The 20917-nt window shown below is 43.6% G+C and overlaps 2 protein-coding genes across 2 annotated transcripts in view; one reads left to right on the top strand and one right to left on the bottom strand.

The window, feature by feature from the left end:
• The first annotated feature begins 4195 nt into the window (after nucleotides 1–4195).
• On the top strand, nucleotides 4196–4990 carry tssk6 (testis-specific serine kinase 6). Its single transcript, XM_071926010.2, has one exon. It carries the CDS (start codon nucleotides 4196–4198, stop codon nucleotides 4988–4990), a length of 795 nt encoding a protein of 264 aa, XP_071782111.2.
• Nucleotides 4991–6075: 1085 nt separating this feature from the next.
• gatad2ab (GATA zinc finger domain containing 2Ab) overlaps nucleotides 6076–20917 on the bottom strand; it is a 28669-nt gene continuing 13827 nt past the window's right edge. The window contains exons 2-11 of the mRNA XM_071925984.2: nucleotides 18461–18766; nucleotides 13929–14052; nucleotides 13385–13516; nucleotides 13056–13127; nucleotides 12665–12781; nucleotides 12055–12252; nucleotides 10456–10705; nucleotides 9909–10330; nucleotides 9492–9732; nucleotides 6076–9008 (exon numbers count right to left, since the gene is read on the bottom strand). Coding sequence (XP_071782085.1) covers nucleotides 8875–9008; nucleotides 9492–9732; nucleotides 9909–10330; nucleotides 10456–10705; nucleotides 12055–12252; nucleotides 12665–12781; nucleotides 13056–13127; nucleotides 13385–13516; nucleotides 13929–14052; nucleotides 18461–18753 — 1983 coding nt within the window. The 5' untranslated portion in view covers nucleotides 18754–18766 and the 3' untranslated portion in view covers nucleotides 6076–8874. The remainder of the gene's footprint in view (nucleotides 9009–9491; nucleotides 9733–9908; nucleotides 10331–10455; nucleotides 10706–12054; nucleotides 12253–12664; nucleotides 12782–13055; nucleotides 13128–13384; nucleotides 13517–13928; nucleotides 14053–18460; nucleotides 18767–20917) is intronic.

Below are 20917 nucleotides of genomic sequence, written 5' to 3'. Positions count from 1 at the left end.
AAAACTTCCTCTCTACAGGACTAGGGGAGGACTAGCTGTCAGCCATAGTCGCTCTGTCTGTAAAGAAAGTCATTTTCAATTAGGAACTCACTGAGGGAAGTGATTGAGGGGTCCTTCTCTGCCTCCTTAAAACAGTGCACAAGAGTGGAGTCTTCGCGCTGCTGCTTAGCAAGGTCAAAGGGCAATGAATCTACCTGCAGCTCTGGAGCTGAAAGTTCCTGCTCTGTTGGCTGCAGCATACATTCCCCCACTAGCTGTCTGCGCCTCTCCAATCTGTCCTCCTGTGTGACTGTGGGCCCTGCTACAACCTCTTCCCCATGGAATGGCATTAGCTGCAGTGTGTCTGTCCGAGTGTCTGGTGTGCTGGGTAGGGGTGCTGTTACTGGCACTGCCTCAGGTATAATGGGTGGCTCTGCCTGCTGTGTTGCTGAAACCATTGGTGGCAGTGCTTTAGGGGCTGAAGCAACTGCAACCTGCTTTGCTTTGGAACGTGTAACTGCACCACAAAACCTTCCCCTGCTCTAGTGGATGAGGTCATACAGGACTGGCAGATCTGTCCCTAGCAGGATGGGGTAGGGCAATTCTGGGGCAACACCAACTTTCATGAGGTAAACCTGTCCTTTAGCCTCAATGTAAACCTCAGCTGTGGGGGCCTGTTCCTCATGTCCATGGACACAGATGACTGGGACTGTTTCTCCCTCACTCCACAACTCCCTAGGAACAAGCTGAGACCGAACAAGGGACTGGGAACAACCGGTGTCTAACAGGGCTGTGTGTGGTTTACCATTTAGCTGCACAGTGGCCAGAGGGGAGTCTGACTGCCCTTCAGGGGGAACAATGAACTCAGGTCTACGGACATAGCAGAGACTGGTGGCTTTGTGCTTTCTAATGGGGCAAACTGGATGTGTATGGCCTGCCTCACCACAGTTGTAACAAACAACCTGTGCCTTGTCGCCTGGCTGAGCCTTGCTCGTAGTGTTCTCCTGAAATACTGGTCTGCTTGGTCTAGGCTGGCTAGGAGAGCTACTGACTGGACCACCCCCCTTAACCATTCCCTCAGACTTACCCCTTGCTTGGCGTAGTCCAGCGTAGTAGTAGGCCCCTGGACCCTTATGTGCCGAGACATAGGTGTCGACCAGCTCTGCCGCCTCTGCCGCCCTCTCAGGATCACGTTCTCTGACCCAGGTCCTCACCTCTGGATAGAGGACCCTGAGGTACTGCTCAAGGACCATCTTTTCCAAGATTTCGTCCTTGCTGGTGGCAATGAAGTTGACCCACTTGCAGAACAAGTCCTTGAGGCGGGTATACAGCTCCTGAGGGGACTCGTCTGCTGGCATGTCGAGGGCACGGAAGTGCTGGCAGTAAGAGTCTCTGTTGACCTCATACTTCTTTAAAACTGCCTCTTTCAGTTTGTCATAGTCTTGAGTGTCGGCTGGGTCCATAGCTACAAAAGCACTTCTTGCTTTACCGGTCAGCAAGGGAATTAATTGGATGGACCAGTCTCGTTGTGGCCAGTTATAAACAGTTGCCAATCTTTTGAAAGTCGTGAGAAAATGTTCAATATCATCTGAGTCCTCCAACCTCACCAGTTTTGGTTCTCCCACGAGCACCCAACTTGACCCAGACGCTGGTAGCTGTGACCTGGCTGTCTCCATGTCCAATTGGAGCTGGGTGACCTGGTGGTTGAGGACGCTGAGCTTCTGCTCCTGCTTCGCATTCTCCTTCTCCAGCTTCTTTTCCCTCTCCATCTGAAACCGCATGAAGGTTTCAAACATTTTGGCCAGGTTGGAAAAACTCCACGCTGGCTTGTCTCTGTTTCGAGGTCTGACCACAACTGAACTCCCAGGAACTCCAGCCTCCTCCTTTATATCAGCTGGGTCCTACTAAGAGACATTGCTTAGTGTTTGATAATCAATTATCCCACAGGAGATTAACACCTGGTCCACAAAATGTCCAAACATTTACACTTGCATTACAAAACATACTAAAACACATTTTTAGGCAAGTGCAGGCACTGCAATGCAATCTCCATGGGTTCCGGGTGGGCTTGCACTAACGTGTTTTCGTCATACGTAATCTGGTGTATTCACGTGCTCCTCGGATGGTCCCATTTCCGTTGGGAAGTCGTTCTTCCGACTTCGGTGTGTTCATGAGCTTTTAAGTCGTAATGTGGAAACAACATGGACGCTACAAAGAAGATGTGTTGTATTTTATTTTATTGCTTAGAGCGTTTAAACAACACGTTGATAGCTGTTTCCACATTTGCTTTACGGTCGGGAACTCATTTTTCCGATTATTACGACACCACATGCAGCGGTCACATTCAAGATCAACATGGCTAACGTTACCTCAACTCAGAGGAGCAACTTGATCGTGTCATTAAGAGAAATACCGTTCAGTCGTCGTAGTAATAAGGATAAATTGGCAACAATTTATCGTATAACCGGGGATTTCCGCGGAGCTGGTATGAGCGGAAAATGTGGCTAGCAGGATGCAAAGTAGCTAACGCTTTGTTCTGACTGCTACCCATGCATTTTGTTCCATCCAGAAGGTGAAAAACGTTCATTTCTTTGTTTAATCAGAACACAACTAGCTACAAAAGAAATTTTCTAGATTTGCTGCACCTAAAATAAAATGTTATCTGATGAAGACTGAATCAGATTATTGTGAGAGTGAAGACCTTACTCAATTTTATTTGATTAATGGTAAAGCAGGTCTCTCTTCACATTCAAAGGTATTTGTGAGGGCAACCTGATGACAATTTATCTGTTGATGACCACAGTGGATTGTTCAGTCATTGTAGAGCCAAAATAATTTTATTCAAGACATTTACAATGAACTCCTGGATGTAGCTGTCCACAAATACTACAGTATGTAGCCTAAAGAACAATCCTTGGCTTATGTTGCCATCTAGTGGGGTTTTTTTTATTTATTTATTTTGCACAATAAAACAAAGCAAAAAACACAACAAAAGAGAAGAAGCAAATTGTGCAGGTGAGATCTAGAAAACCCCTAGAGGCTTATAGAAGGAATCTCACCTCAATACGCATTATAAGCAAATACAAAAGTCATGTAATCCAACAAAAATAAGCAAATAAGCAACCATAAGATCAAAACGCAAACATAACGTAGGCAGGATAAAACAAGCAAAGAGATAAAATAGTAAAAATAATGTAATGAGGGTGTGGGTGCTTTGGCTTATGTGTGAGTGTGTGCGCGTGCATGCGAATGTGAGCGCGTGCGTACTGAAGCACACTTGTGTTCAGACAACTCCTTACAAAAAAGAGAGAGAGAAAGATAGTCAAAGATAGTCAGATATGATCAGTTTGGATAGTTAAGTTTGGTTCATTAGACAGGTCCTAAGCCTATATTTGAAATTCTTGAGAGAAGTAGACTTAAATGCAATTTGAATATAACTGTTTCATAGCTGAGCCCCCCTATATCTAATAGAGAATTGACAGAGCCCAGTACGGAACATTGGGAGATGTGATTACTGGTGGTATTGCTATGTGAGGTGACCAGAAAAAACTAATTGTACAATGCAATGTGACAATGTCAAGTTAGCTAGCTGACTTAGGTTAATTTACCCATTGAACGGGTCACCTTAGCCATCATCGCAACAATTGCCCCCCCTGAGAGATTAGGCAGGAGCCGCCACTGCATAAAACAGAAAAAATACATAAAATGACATTAAAAACGAAAGAAAGAAAGATATTGAGCAGTCACTCTCACACTGGTGACACCTCTGGTCAGCCAGTATAACTTCTCTGAGAGTGACTCCCTCAATTTTTCCTCTCAAAAGGAAATCAATTTAGATGAGATCTTGAAGGATTCTTCGAAGGATTCTTCGAAGGAGCCTAGAGTCTTTCCAGTGGTCTTACCCCACCCTATAGGCAGGCCCCACAGCCCCTATAGGACTTGTAAATGTTCCTGTAGAACAATACACAGATCATCTAAACAATTATTATTATTATAAACTTCCAAGAAATCCTTCAATTCTCAATACAGGTTTGAGTAGTAAGGCATCTATGATGTCAGAGCATTCTTGGCCATGTTGACAGTGGTCAGATGATGTCATAATGCGAGGTGGCACACTGTCCTCTGCAGCAGAAACATCGCACCTTTCTTCAGACTGGTCTAGATGCAGACAGAATTTGAAGAATAGCCTAACTCAGCAACACTACAGTTTGCAAAAATGACCAACAGGGTTCTGTCTGCGTTGGGGTACGAGGTTGAGCGAGTGCTAGGCGAGGGAGCTTACTCTAAAGTCAAACTGGCCAGCTCGCAGAATCATGGCCACAAAGTTGCCATCAAAATCTTGGATCGCAGAACTGCTCCTCGAGACTTTGTCCAGAGGTTTCTACCCAGGGAAGTGGACATCCTGAAGACAGTGAAACACGACAATATCATCCGTGTGTATGAATTTATAGAGTTCTGTGACAGAAAGTTGTGCATTGTGATGGAGTGCGCAGAAACTGACCTCCTTTACAAGATCCAAGAGGTCGGCAGATTCCCAGTGGACCAATCCAGAGCCATGTTTGCCCAGATGGTCAACGCTGTGAGCTATCTGCACCAAAACAATATCGTCCACCGAGACCTCAAGTGCGAGAATGTGCTGCTGATGGGCAACCAGGTGAAAATCAGTGACTTTGGGTTTGCGAGGATTGCAATGGAATCCACTGAACTGAGCAAGACATACTGCGGTTCCGCTGCATATGCCCCACCAGAGGTGCTGCGAGGCATCCCATACGACCCCAAAAAACATGATATTTGGAGCATGGGTGTCATCCTCTATGCCATGGTCACAGGGTGTCTGCCTTACGATGACTCCAATGTTGCCAGATTACCAAAGATCCAACGTAGGCCTGTGAAGTATCCGGAAGTGGTGGAGTTGCCGGAGTCCTGTCGAGCCTTCATCTCCTTCTTGCTGCATTTCAATCCTTGTACCAGGCCCAGCATCCAAGAGGTGGCTCAACACTCCTGGCTGTAAAAGGCCGGTGATCATAACAAAGCTGTGACTCAATAAAACTTAGGCTACAGGCCTGAATGTGCAATCAGAACAGCCTACTGTTTGTGAAATGCTTGGTACATGACATGAAAGGATGTATGCATCAACTTAAATGGCAGCCAGTAGAATGAAAATCACCTGATCAACTAAATTTGTGATCGTGTAGCTCAGTGAGTTGAACAACAAGGTACCATTTTGGATAAAAGTGTCCACCAAATGGCATATGTAAATTAGTTAGTAGGTCTGTCAACAGTCCCTGTGAAGATGATGTCAGGATAATGTTTATTATCTGTAGTAAAATATGAAGATGGGCATTTCAATATTTCACCCTCTTTTTCAAACAGAAACTGTGACTTGCTAAAGCTTTTCTGTATTTTGCAGAAAATAGTGAAGGTATGCTTGACTACATCAGATAAACAAAGTGATTCAATTGGGGTGGTATGAAGTATAAATTCTCACTAGTTTTGTCTTTTCTAATCACAGTACAAATGGCTGAACCTCATGATCAGAGTTATAGTGTGCAGATGCTCGTGTAATATTCCAATGTGACTAGATGTACAAAGGTGAGCATGTGTGTTCACTTCCAGAGTCTCAAAGACCAATAGACATTGGTCTTGGACAGAGAGATTGTCTTCACCAGCTAGTTGTGATGTAATTGCTACAAATAGCTACCAATAGACAAAGGTTACCAACTGTAAAACAATATGTTGAAACATTAGAGCTGAACAATAAAAAAAAAAATCAAAATTGAACTTCTGCAATTTCCAAATTGCTGAGGCTGCAATTAATTAATGGTTTTCTGAACAAGGTATTTTAGTGCTGCAGGTAATCTTTGGTCCATGAATCAATTAGAGTATTGGTGAAAACCTTTAATCGTAGTCGAACTCAATAAATTCTGCACAGTGACATCTATTTTTTTTTTTTTCAAAATCACTTTTCTTTAAAATATTTTAAAGTTATAAAAAAAATGTATGACAACAAAAAACCTGTGATATGAATTGCAGTTTATATTGTCAATATCTTTCAGCCCTATTAAACATCATGAATAAATACAAACATGCATGAGAGAGGGGTTAAAATTAGTTTTATTATTACTTGATAGAGCAGAAAAAAAAAAAAATCCAAAAACAAACATATTTCTTGTACATCGTTTTCTTTTCCACTTGGGTTGCATTGCATTCAGCAGTGCTTCTATCCCAGGGAAACGGAATGGTGTTTTTGTTGTCAAACAGCAGCAGCAGGCAGTAGTCAGGACAGCACAGGGTTACATTTAGCAGGGCACAACATTGTGGGCTCATTCCAGGTTGCTTATATTGCATCCACAAGACACGGGTTGCTACTTTCAGCCCGTCTGGAATGTACAGACAACCTGGAATATTTCCAATGCTACTTTCAAACAGAAATACATAACATCTTGAGCATTTTAAATTAATCTAAACTTTGTTTATAGTCTCATATTTCCATCAGCAGTGTTGCACCATCCTGAATGTAACCCAGGTGTATTGCTATACACCCCAGGACTTGGAAAACGAATAGAGGGCTAAACCTCAAATGGCACCCAATTGCCTAATGCAGTGCACTACCTTTTAGTACAAAGCCTGATCACACTCTGTGAGCTCTGGCCTGAAGAGCGCAATACAGTTCAACAAGGTCTCAAATCTTTGTAAGATTGCATCTGTTTAGATTATCACATTATGAACATATTATGGAATCAAGGATGGGGTGATAAGGAAGCAAGACTCCAAGTTTCTGGTTACAAACCGATGATACAAACCGGTGATAATCAACAATATTGCTTGAATATAAAGGGATGAAAACTGGATTGGTGTAATGAGAAATTAATTGTTGATGGGTGGTTGGCCTCATCTGTACCAGTAGGCTCTGTAAGAATGCACAACTTAGAACAGACAACATCCTACGTTAGTATGACTGATTTTATCTGTTGAGTTTGCATTATTATGCATATTGCTGGCAAAACATCAGAATTTTGAGAAGAAAATAACGTTTTTAAAAAGTGTCTGTGTAAGAACTTGATTTACCACTTAAATTCAATACATTAACATTTTATCCTTTCCAATTTGCCTACTTTTACCTCTACTAGGCCACAGACACGTTGTGGGTATGGTCAGAGTGAAACTGGTTGTTAAAGCAACTGGACCACCTCAATGACATCAGAACTCGAATTAAGAACACAGTACTTAGTTCTTAAATAAGGAAGTTCCATACGCATAGGGCCTGTCACCGTTTCATATAGGACATATTGTATTTCACCACTAGCTTATCCTGTGCTGCTGCAACCTGATAAAAATGCACTACAGCTCACATGAAAGGCATAGATAGCTCATTTCAAGGACCTGACATAAATCATACACACTTCAATGTAAAAGAAAGACTAAGAAATTCATGTCATGTGTTGCTATAGGGGTTTTTGCATAACTACATTCTGAAAGCTGTCCAGCTTCTTTTAGACCAATTAAAGGGTGCGTAGGAGCCACTGGACACACAAGAAAAACAAATCTTAAGTGGAGATCCATTCAAACTTAGGGCATAAGCATATATCTTAACTAACATGACCCTATAAATAAACCCAGAGACAGAGTTTGTCTATAGAAGAAAAATAATGCACCACAATCTATGACTAAAAGCAAAACAATGTCATAAAATATGACATTCCTTACACCCCCTCCGCTTAGCATGAATTCATCTTTATATCCAGAGAGGGTTCAAATAAACTAGAAACCTTCTAGCAGAAGGGATTCCATTTGGGCTCCACTAGTTCTTTGGAAGGTTTTTACAATATTCAAGAAGAATAGTCCTCCAAACATATGGTCCGTGTTTTTACATTAGTCAGTGAGTGAAACCTTAATCTGTTTTTTTCCTCTTCATTTTAGAAAAAACAAAGTCTTTAAAAGTAGGCCACAACACGGAACCCAGCAGATGTAAAACCACCTCAACAGTAACATTAGCCTGTAAATTCAGGCCTCAACAAGAGGCCACTTCCAAAATATCAGGGAGCACAATATCTCAAACACAGTATATGACTTACAGAAGAAAGAAGACAAAATCCTAACATTCAGCCATACAAAATAATCCAACACACCACATCCACTTCTCTACTATACACGCTATAGGTTAGCGAGAAGAGGCAGTCCGTGTGCGGATAGAGATATTTTTTACAGTTCTTTTTTAATTATATTCATTTTTGCAAAGCTGAAGCAGTTCTTAGTATTTCGTGGATGGTCCTCGAAGCTCAACCACAATCCCTGCAATGAGGTCTTCAGTTAAGTTCGGTTCTGCCACCACATGTGCCTGAGTCTGACTGTCTCAGACTGGAGAGGGGGAGGAAGTAAGGCGAATCTTTTACGGTGTATGATTTGACTTTCTATGACTTTCTCCCTGCCTAAACCAGAGGCAGGGGAGCTCAGTGACTTTGTGACAACTCCCTCTCGGTGCAAACATGAAGTTCAACTGACATACTGGGAGGGAGAGGCAATGCCACTGGAGAGGTTTTAAATTGTATACGTCCATGTCAGCCCAACCGCCCCCAAGTTGCCCAAATTCTATAGGAAATATTCCTTGTATCCCAGAAACCCAGGCTGTTGCAGCACAACTCCAAACTGGGATGAAGGGCTCAGGCGAGGAAAGGAAGATGGCGGCAGAAAGAGCAAGGGAAGAGGTCGAGAGGCTTTTTTTTTTCCTTTTCTTTTTTTTTGCCCCCAAACATTGGTCAAAAAGTAGATTCTCCCCAGCATCATTTTGGCAGGAGGCAGAGTCCATTGTTAGATTGATAATGAGAATGACTATTATTGATATTATTAATAATGAGAGGGGTGATGGTTACGGTGGGAATAGGGAATAAGGTTGTATTATTTCCATGTGTTGGCTGTCTGGGAGATGGAACGGGAGGGAATCATGTCCAGCAGGTACTCTCGCTGACGCTCAACAGCAGAGGTGGTCTTATGGGCAGACAGGCTGGGGTTCACATAGGCCATAGTCACACCTGTCAGGAAACAAATAAATCAGCGGTCAATACACTGGAGACCTCAACGTCACACTGCTTTTGCATTCAAATGGTTCAAAGATTCACTCCAACAGGCAATACTCTTTGACTAACACAATATCATGACCCATCATCAAGTGAAGGAAGGAGGCAAAGATGGAAGAAGGGAAAAGTCGGTGTAGAGCGAGATGTACTGACTAACTCCATGGAAAACATTTCACCCCTCAAACTGTAAAAACTGCACCTCTTTAGGGTTTCATTTCTGAAACAGATCAAAAAGACAGAAAGATACAAGGATAACCAGAAAGGAATACTAAAAAGAAAAAGCCTAGCCCAAGGGAATGGGAAGAAAGAACAAGAAGTGAGAAGTTGAGGGAGAGAGGAATCCACCTTAGGAGAAAGTGATAGACTACCCCAAGTGGAACGGAAGGGAAGAACTGGCGGAGTGCGTTCTCAGGCTAGCCTGGTCTCACGTTTATCTACCTGTGTGCCCACCGCTCTGCTTCCTCCAGGCAGCCACGTTGCCCTGGTTACTGCTGCTGCTGCCGGCGGCGCTGACCTTTGCCCCCTGCTGCAGCGGGCGTGCTGCAGCATGCTTACCTGGCCTGCTGACCAGCCCGGCTGCTGTCACCGCACTCTGCAGCTGAGAGGAGGAGGAGAAGGAGTGGGCCACACCCCGAGAGCTCACTGCAGACTGGATGCTACGTGACAGCTGACCAGGACTCTGTAGAGAGAGTAAGTGAGGGGGGAATACAGGGTGTTGTGGAGCAAGTCAATTAACGTGCAGACTTTTTGGCTGCTAATATCTATTAATAAAACATGAGCATCTCTTTTTTCCCCCAAAAATGTTCTCAACTTCAAGTGTAATGATGGTCCAATAGCATTAAGGTAAATGCTAACCTGCTTAATGGTGGAGTGGTGGCGAGCCACAGGTGTCCCTCTGTGCTGCTGCTGTTGCATGGCAGCCCTGACCTGTTTGTACTGATGGGACACCAGCACCTGCTGCTCACTTTTGGACAGTGAGGGAGAGGAAGAAGAGGTGGTTTTGGAGACGGGGGAAGAGGATGAAGAGGCGGCCTGCTGGAGGATACGCTGTTCAATCTCCTGCTCCTGTTGGAGCGCCTTAACAAAGGCTGCCTTCAGCCGATTGGTGTGTTCAGCCTTCAGGGCCTTCTTCTGATTGGACGACATACATTGGTCACAGAGGATGGTCCCAGCCTTCTCCTGTCGCCAACGGGAGGTAAAGTCTGTCTTACACTGGGCGCAGGTGTACGGCTCTTTGGGAATGGAGTTGGCCATTGCCGCAGCTGGGCCCAGATTACCTGTGTGATGAGAAAAGGAAAGAGAAACCTCAGACAAGAGGTATACCCTTAGTTTCTACCATTAGGTCCACCACTGCACTACATCATCCCCAGAATAGCTTACCAGAGTGCAAAGATCTACCTACCTCTGCCATGCATCTCCAGAAGTTTTTGCACCACCTCCTCCAGCCCCAACAAGTAGATGAACTCATTATTGGCTGCTGAAGGCAGGAAGTTGAACTCGGGGGCGGGTGGTTTGGGTGGAGGGATCTCTAGCAGGGTCTTCTCCAGCTGCTTACGCAGCGCAAGCTTGGCGGCCGCCTGCCGACTGGCGGGGGACTCATTGATGCTGGAGTTGGATGACACTGAAGAGCCCTTTAGGTTGGTCGGAGAGGCCTGGACACAAGCACAGAAAAGATGAGCAGGCGGTATAGTGAGAAGCAGCTTCAGTGCCTACACAAGAGGGTGTTCTCTTAGCTTACCTTTGATAAGGCTGACCATATAGAGCTACATTAATTAATAATACATTAATAACACAGCTATATTAATTGCTAGACTACATATTAAGGGTGCTCCGATCGATCGGCCACCGATCATTATCAGCCAATATTCGTTCTAAATAGTTTGATCGGTGGTCTTTATAAAGGCCGATCAGATGACGCAAAACAATTTCTCTATGCGCCGCTAACATGGCTTCACCGGTCTGGCAGTTCTACCAGGTGTCTGAAAAAGACAATAAATTTGCAAAAATGTTAGGGAGACACGAGTTGGGAAGGTGCGGTCTGTCTCTCGCTCTCTCTGTGTGTGTGTGTCGCGCTCTCTCTCTCTCGCTCTCTCTCTCTCGCTCGCTCGCTCGCTCTCTCTCTCACACCGGACCTGTCTGTTCGCCTCCCATTGTACACGCGGGCGTGAGGGATATTCTTTTTTCCATGCCAAGAAGACGACCGGCTGAATTCCCAAAAAGAAGAACTAAGGGTTACTAACGTTATTCGGAATACAGCTGGGTTGCCGAGACTAGCAGATTAGCTGTATATAGGCTACTGTAGGTGCTAGTCAGTATCCACTGAGTGGACTGAAAACGTTAATATTTACTTTTTAACTCTGACTCTGAATGTTTGCTCCCTCAATCCAGATTAATATTGAAAAATATTTTGTTATGTTGCAGTTTTTATAGTCTCTAAAGTTGGAGTAAATTGATAAAGGCCCTGTGTTTTTTCCGTTGGAATTGATTTTTGTTGCCTCAGTAGGCCTATATATAATTTATTGTTCTAACTTGGTGTGTTGTGCACATTTAGCTTTATTCTAATTTTTATTTTATAAAATTGTATTTATTTTATTCCACAGGAAAGCTATATTTGTTAAGATCTAAGCTGCTCCCAATAACCAAGCGTTGGCTGCTATGGTTTAAGTTGTGTCTCTAAGAGAGAGAGTGGAATATGTTGCACATGTTGCCTGCCAATAAACAGTTGTCAATTCATGATACTTTCTCATCTCTTAATTTTAATACTTAATATACAATGTTGTTAAGAATAGTTAAATAAATAAATAATGCTACACGATGAATTGAAGGCTTCAAATAGACCCCGTGATCGGTATCGGCCGATACTGCTTCCAGCAATCGGTGATCGGCCCCAAACATCCTGATCGGAGCACCCTTACTACATATCTATCCTGAGTGATGGCAACTATGAAAATGGTGCTCCAGATGGGTGTGCAGAGTGTTTGCGTGTATACTGTGTTCTCACCTGAGGGATGTTGACCATGACGTTGCTATTGGCCACATTGGCCACACGGATGAGTCCCTGCTGGATGATCCTCTGGCCCTGCACCTGGACATTGGGCACTGAGGCCCTGGGAGCCAGCAACAGTGGAGGGGGGCCCGAACCGCTGTGCTGCTGCTGCTGACGCAGACTGGCTATCTGCTGGGGAGTCACCGCAATGGGCTGATAGCAGCACACAGGCCAGAGCACAGAAACAGACATCACAGAGGACAGAGGACAAACAGCCAGAGGCATGAAGAGATCAAGCGTGGAAAGGGAAAAGTGAGGGAGAAGCAAAAGATAGTGTGGAGATATAGAAGAGGTGGTGAGAATTAGTCAAAATTCATTATCACTGCTAAACTGTGACATGTGTAAGCCTACTCTATAAAACAGTTCAGTGAGCTTTCTTTTAAATCAAGAAAGTTTATCAAGAAAAAAATTAAACCAGTTGGAATAAAACAATAACATTTGCAAATTTAAAAGTATTTGAAATTAAAATACTTCAAATAGTAACTATTTAAATTAGTGGGTAATTCATTGGCATGATGTCAGCATTATCTTCATCATACGAATGGTTTGGAAGCCCGACACTAACCTGGGCTCCTCTGACCAGGGGTGGCATGACAATCTGGGAGTTGTGTTTGGACGGGACATGTTGTCCACCCCGCACCAATGGAGGAGGGATCACCGTGCCTGAGCTACGGCTCGACACCTGTAAACACAACAATGTTAGCAAATATAAAGACACAGTGAACATATCAAACATCATTATGCTACAAAAGCAGTGCAGTTGACTTTGAATTTGTGAATGCCACAGAAAGTACAACTCAACTGCCCCCGACTTGTGTTGCTCAGTATCCACTTTGTATGAGTTGTACACTGCCACAATAAGAGAATCTAGTTTTACATCATGCATCAACCAAGGCACTACAGTACAGGAGAGTTTGCAGAGATGCTAGGTGGTTGTAGTTAAATGCAGTAGCTACCTGGAGGGGTCCTTTGCCTGATGGGATGCTACCTCTCACCAAAGGAGGAGGAGTAGCCACGGAGCCAGTCGACTGGAAAGTAAGAGTGTATATAGTCAATACGTTTTTCTGAGCTTGAGGGGGATAAGCAAGCATGCATGTATGTTTACGTGTTTCCATTAATGATGTCATCAGGACAACAACAAAAAAAGGGGAGAAAATCAAGAAAACATGGATCCTTGTGAGAGTTGTGTCCATAAAACCTGAAATCACATCCCTGTTGCATCTATGGGTTCCCATAGCATACATGTGTAAGAGTGAATACTCTCTTTCCTCTATTTGTGTTGTACCTTTTGTACAGTGCTCTCCTTCTGGATCTGGCTCTGTCGTAGTTTCTTCAGCAGCACCAGCTTGGCCTCTTGGAGCCTCAGTTCCTCCTTCAGCTGTTTAATGATGCGCTCCCTCTCCTCAGGGCTGCTCTTCTATACACATCACAACAACGAGAGGAGGTTTAGGAGGCCTAATATTTTCATATTTTTTTCCAATGAGATGAGTCCGTTTATCAGACAGGGCTGACAAGGCTGACCAGGTTGGTTTGTGACAGATGGATCTGACCAATCCAACTGAGGACAGATCAGAGTGCAAACACAGGCACAATTTTAATCAATGTCAGGAGTGAACTGGTCCAAACATATGCCTTCATATTTCATACTGAATCTGTCAACAAACGTCTGCATGGCAGTAGGAGCATTTGAGTGTGACAGCCATCAATTTATTCTGTTTTGTTTTCCAGCCCAGCACCCATCATAACATGGGGATAAAGACTTCTGTGCCCATAGACTGGATAAGAGATAAGATTGTGTTGTGTGTGAAGTTTAGATTCAGTTGTCTTACCATGAGTTTATCTGTGTCAGTCTTTGTGAAGCAGTGGCCATTCATGAGGGGACTGGATGGCTCATTGTCTGATAGCACAATCACATCATCTGGCGATGGGGGCTGGCGCTCTCTCTTAATGTCACTGAGGGGAAAAGCAATCAAAGAAAAAGCAAACTTCATTAGGAATAAATCTTATTATTCAACCCCATTGTGACACTATATTCTATTTCAAGCTAGATGTATCACAACAAGCATCACCTGGGACAAACTTGTAGTTTTGTCTTATATCCAGTAGATGGCGTTATACAATAATGATTTTACCTTGACCATCACAGGGCAAATGTGTAATGGGACACACAAGAAGACTACATCCAAGAGATCAATAGTGGTGTAATGGCGGCAGGGGAAGTGGGAGCGAGGCAAGCTCGCTTCATCTCCTTATCTCCAGTGAGGGGCAACACAGACATATAGACCTCCTACTCCCTCCTTTCCACCAGAGATAGCAAAGTCTGAGTTAAAACTACATGCAAATGAAGGGCAAATCAAGGGCAGTTTTTCTTTTTTAAAGGGCAAGAAGCGGCTCCAAGCCTTTGATAAAATGACTAGTAACTAGAGTTGCATTTCCTACAGACTGAGGAGAACAAAGATGAGCACTGGTAAGCTATGTAACCATCAATCTGGAGAGATGGTGAAGAGAAGAGGTGGAGGGCGGGTGGTTGTAATTTTACAGGGTGGGGGGATGATGGTGTAAGAATAAATCTGCTTCTATCACAGCAGGGATCCCATGAGGTCCTAAAAGTTGAGGGGCTAGAAAAGAAAAGTCTGAGTAGTAAGGAGGACCGGGTACAGGGTGGAAGATGAGGTAAAGTGAGGGAGGTGATATGTGATGGTATGTGACAGGAAGCGGTTTGAGGGTTAACACTTTGTGCTGGCTTTGGTGGGTTGAATCAATTCAGGTCCCTAACATTTGGAGTTATGTACATACATGCATTGAAGTAATGTAGCGAAGTTATATAATTGCTCAGGAACTGTCGAGCAAGAGGCTTCAGGGTTGGGCTTAGGCCCAGTTTACCACCCAGGCAGGGCCTCACCCCTCTCCTACCTCCCTGGCAAGGCCTAGGGCCTAGCCAGATCGGCACAGCCTGGGCCTCCGCTCTCCCCTCCCTCCCAGCTGGTGACACCAGAGTCATAGAGCTGAGCGGAGCAGAGGTCCGCTGGAGACACTGGAGAGGGTGACAGTGTGGGGGAGGGGAATAAATGGCCAGGAGCCAACCTATTGTGTACACTCTCTCTCACTCACTCAGTCACTCACTCACTCAGTCACTACTTCACTCACCCCTCCCCCAGCCTTACTTACTTGTTCATCCTTTATTCTCCAACTCACTCACTCAATTCTTCACGCCCATTATTCCTCCACCATTCTTCCTTTTACACACTGCTGTCTTCAAACACTTTTCTCCCCTACCCTCTCCTTCCAGACTCCATTGCTTTGTGACTTGTGCAGGACAGAGCAACAGACAAGGGCCGTCCAACAACTCTACTCACAAACCTAGCATAGGCAGTTCAACAGCGTTGACTGTGTGATAACCATGTCATTTACTATTGACTACCTATTGTCAGAATTGTCTCATATGCAAGACATGGAAAATTCAACATACCACAACATACATCTAGCATCACAATGTTGTTACTTTCCCCAACTGTTAAAAACACTATCAATTCCTGTAACACTAAAATTATGCTACTACTTCCTGGAAAGTACTTCCCTGATGCCTATTCATTCAAATGTAGAAACAAGCTTAATGTCCTGCCATTTTTAGAATACTGCCATTAGAGAAATATTACTCTCTGAAACCACAGCTGATGCCTGAGGGGGCAGCAGTTTTCCTGCCTGGCTCTGTTTACATTCCGCCCATAATATTACAAACTACATCCGACACACCAGTAGCACTAGGAGGGGATCAATAGCTTTCTCATCATCATCATCATTACTCATCTTTCATAAAGGAAAAACTAATCGTAGCAGATCCCAGCCTCTCTGACAAACTGAGATGGACTGGCTTATCAAGATGTGGTGTTTGCTACTACTCGATTGAGAACAGCTTACACAAGCATCACAACACGCACCAGCCTGGTTATGTAAGGTCCAGTGTTTCTGCATGCCTCGGCTTCCACGTTCATGGCTTCACACTGACTCCACTATAGTAACGATGAATCAGACATTATTGGCTGCAGTGGGCTACTCCATTCAAAATGCGGTGCAAACTGGCATTCCAAGCAACATTAGACAGTCTCCTTCAATGGTGTACAGTCCTATAAAGCATCACCAAGCATTGTAACTACTAGGGAAGGGGAGTTGGGGGGCAAACAACACATGCTGAGGGTTAAACGGGGGCCAAAGGTGACACTTGAGTGAACTTGTGATATATCAACACAGATCAAACACAGCAACACACCCTTTCATTTGAGTAACCTCTCCCTTTCCTTTTTACTGCCATCACCTCAGTGTGTGTATTTATCACTCTACCAAACACATCACATGACATCAGGCATTTCTCTGCGTGGTCATGTGACACACCCACAACCCCTGCTGGCCCCTCCTTCCTCCAACTGCTCCTTCCAATGTGGAAACCATGGCAACGGCCAGTTGGAACCAGTTTGTGACACATAGCCTTCATTTTGTGTGAAGTGTGAGGCAGAGTTCAGGTGCTGCCGAGGGAGAAAATGGAGCCCAGGCCTCAGGAGCCTCAAACTTTTCAAAATGGGGGCAGGCCACCGACAAGCACACATTGACTTCCTGTGTGACTCCTGTCAGACCACTAGCTAGTGCAAAAGTAGAGAGGTGAAAACTCCAGTAGACACAACTCTATGCACACACCATGCATGCTGCGTGCGTGCACGAATCCAAACACAAACAAGTATTCACACTAACCCATATACAAAAAATTGTACACAAATGCTCTGCTTCAGTTGTCAGCTTGTCTCAAGTTTTGTCTGCCATCCAGAAGTTCCCCCACTACACCCAAATGACGAATCAACACAAATTAAGCATCACCAAATAGCATTGCTCCAGCACACTGTTGCTGGCATCCTTTATTTTCACAGATACAAACTAGGTGCTAAGTGCTTCAACGTTGATGGTGGATTTTGTCCAGTTGGACATACTTTTACGACTATAAAGGGTTTATTGTGGACAAGGTTGGCTGGCTTGCACTATTAAGACCCATGGTAAAGGAAAACACAAGTACAAACTCCCTTTCCATGCAAACTTACATAAAAATCATGTCTCTCTTCTGACCAACTAGATGCCTGCCCCTACACACGAACATCCCAAGACATTCCTAGTATTAACTCAAAAGCTCAATACACAAGATGGCGATAATGGCTAAATCAAACTAGGGATGCACCGATCCGATACTTGGTATCGGGCCGATATTGGCCTAAAATGCTGGATCGGACATCGGTGGCAGCTAACGTTATAATCCGATCCGATCCAGAGCAATCAGTTCGAGCCCCCGGAGTAATAAACGGGCGTAGTCGCCTGCCGTAAAACATGCCTGAGTTTGCACGTGACGCAACACGAGTGAGTAAAAAAAAGAAAGCAAGCGTGCAGGCGATGTGCTGATGTAAACATGTCAGCGGTTGGGAATTATTTTAGCCCCAAAGGGATGCTAGATGGCTATGGTATTACTAGATGGCTATGCCATTACTAGCGTCCCAAAGATCTTTATCCAACTCACTTTACCAAGAACTTCATCTGGCGACGCCTTCCAAACGCCTGCTCCTTAGCTCAAACTTACATCGAGTGTCCTTGGGCTTAGTATCATGTACACGCCACCATAAACGTTTCAATTAAGTCTTCCGTTTTCACAAAACGAAGCTTTTTGGAGATGGGGGCTAAAGCTAATGCTACCGCGCTGATGACGCTGATGCGACCTGTGCGTGCGTCAGCGTCAGTGACTGTCAACACTGTCAGTGAACGGAGGAACAGGCTGACAGCAGAGAGAGGTGAGATGCTTCTGTTTCTGAAGAAAAACCTGCCCCTTGTCCTAAGTGATTAAAACTAGACTAGACTTGGCACACACTGGATGTTATGCCCAGAAAAAGCCTATGTGTAGCCGTTTTTTTTCTGTCAGTTATTCACATTAAAGAAGAGAAAAAAATATATAAGCAAAGGCTGTATGGTTGTTTCAATATTGTTTTGTAGCAGTATGCACTGGTCAGTTTATTGCTCTTTTGCACTTTTGTGAGTTTTTTTGCACTGTATTCCTATATTGCAGCAGTCTTTTATATATCCAAGGAACTGTCATTCCTATTTTGGTCAGTTCTTTTGCCCTGCTGCTTTTCATTTTTTTAACAATAAAATTATTGTTCCCATGTTATTTACATGTTGTATGCAGCTGTGTAATTATAGAAGAAAAAAGGGGTCAATATCGGATCGGTACTCGGTATCGGTCGATACTCAAAATTCTGGTATCGGTTCGGCAGTGAAAAAAACGGTATCGGTGCATCCCTAAATCAAACCCTGTGATATTTTTCCCTCATCTTACCTCTTGGATGTGCTCATGTCGACGGGCTCATCTCCAGTCTGCACCTCCACCTTGATTGTGGCCTTCACTTCCCCAGCCTTCAGGATGCTGGCTGCCACTTTGGCAGCCTGCTCACTCTTCACCTTCACACCCTCAGCTCCAGATCCCACCAGGGACAGGGGACCTCCAGCTGTGTCGCCCTTCTCCAACTTCACCCTTTTACTGTCCATGTCCCCCAGGGACCCAGCAGGAGCTGTATCCCTCTCCAGGGCCCGCTTCTGGCTGCGTGTCTGACGCACTGCCTCCTCCGACATGGCTGCTCTCTCCCTGGAGGGAGACAGAGTTAAGAATACAGTAAGTTTACAGAAAAAAAAAACACTGAAAACAAGCACAAAAACACTCACTTAAACTCATGACTATGCATACACACAGACAGTGGGATACGGTTTGGGTCATACCACACAGATCTAGGTGTAATGGGGTACTTAAAGCAGGCTATACAAATATGACACGGGTACATGCACTTTAATAATCCACTCTTAACCTGATTAAGTCAATACTGACTACAGCAACTGTTAAAAACACCTTAGTCTGAATAATTCAATCAGAGTAAGAATTTATGTAAGCATAACCCAAGTAACACACCTTGATTTCTGCTCAATGGTTCACTTTATCTAGCCATGTAAAGACCGTAGGCCAATTTCAGCTTTTTTAATTTACACATTTATCAAAAAGGAGGTTTGCCCGGATACAGCAGCATTTGTGCAAGCAGTGCCTGATTACACAAATGATAACACTAATGTGCCACACGCTGCGTGGGTACATGATAGCATCTTCTGCTTTCAGATAACATTGCGAATAATATAGTTTACATCAAGGTGGTTATGAAGTGCAACAATGGGAACAAAAAATAGCATCTTCTGCTTTCAGATAACATTGAGAATAATATAGTTTACATCAAGGTGGTCATGAAGTGCAAAATTTGGAACAAAAAAAAAAGTCAAAAAAAAAAAATGTCAATTGTTTACGTTTTTTTTTAATACTTTAATTTTTTGCACATTTGCGCTTGTTTCTTAGATGTATTTGTAGGCTATTACTGTCTTTTGTACGCATAAATGTTGAAAATTATTTTGAATAGTCTTGCACTAAGCTTTTTCCATCTTTCAAAAAGTATACAATGATTATCTATTTAGCACTAAAGGCCCACCTCTTCAGGAGGTGGAGATAATGCCTGCAGTTGTGTTGTTTCTGCCATGTTATGTAGGTCTATAGGCCTAGCATTCTTTAAAATTGCTTATTCCCAAGACAAAATGAGTCAAAACGCACAGTTCATGCTTCTTTTTTATGGTAATATTAATTAATAGTTATTTTTTTAGAGTTATTTTGCCCATAGCCCAATAAGCCTATGTTAAATTTTGGCATTTTGTACACACCAACTAGTCGATTAGTCATTCAGACAACCCACCAACTAGTCAACCAGGAAAAAAATACACTTTTGTACATCCCTAGTCAAGAGGTTTCAAAATTTTTCGTCTGCTATTGAGATGATCACTGGATCTCATTGCATAACATCCCTCTCCGAGTAACGTAACCCGGCTACCAAGTAAATCCATGTAAACCCAGGTTTTTGAGGGAAATGGCCTTTATTTCAAATCATGCAAACACTTTAATTGAACTACCACCATAATTTGATCATTCACAGTATTGGGTACATGAAAATGTAGCCAGTGTTCCATTTAGCTGGTATTTCCAGCTGTAAAAAGGGACAGCCCTGAGGTGTACAGGCGTCTCCTGTCCTACTGCCAGTGCCCCAGATGCTGACCCAAATCCCAGTCGTTACAGTAATAGCACAGGATGGAGAGACCCACTTGGCTTTCTGGGAAAACCTATTACACAGCAAAAAAAAAAAATCGCACCAACATTGAGCAAACATTTGCACAAAGTACACCGACATAGGATTCATACTAAAAACTTGAATCAAAGTTCAGAACTGTGTGTTCTGGATGGGTGTGTGGTGGGGTTACCTTTCTCAGATAAACAGATAGGCCTAATAAATGGATAACAGATACTCATTGGCAACGTTTTTGGGCCTACCTCCCAATTTACCTGAACAGTTTGCTCCTTCAGATAGTGAATCATCATAGCTGTTTATAATCATGTTGTATTATGATTATTTTATATTTTTGCATGATTTTGTTTCTGCTGTTCTGTGTTTTAAAACGTTTTTAAACCTTGCTGCATAAAGATTGCCTTGACGACTAAACTTCAGAATAGGCAAGATGCGTTATCTAAGTGACTTTGAATGTGGTATTTGTATACTACAGTGTCTACATTTTACAAAGTAGCTCGCCCGAAACAGCCTGCTAAAGGAGGGAGAAATCAACGAACGAGAGACCTAACTATGCTCTCTATTCGTCCATTTCATTGGTTTTATAGGAAGTGATCTAATTGATCATTTATTTATTTAGGGTGTCAGTA

This window comes from Centroberyx gerrardi, chromosome 9, assembly GCF_048128805.1.
Source record: "Centroberyx gerrardi isolate f3 chromosome 9, fCenGer3.hap1.cur.20231027, whole genome shotgun sequence".
Lineage (NCBI taxonomy): Eukaryota > Metazoa > Chordata > Actinopteri > Beryciformes > Berycidae > Centroberyx > Centroberyx gerrardi.
This window is presented reverse-complemented; position numbering and strand designations above follow the sequence as displayed.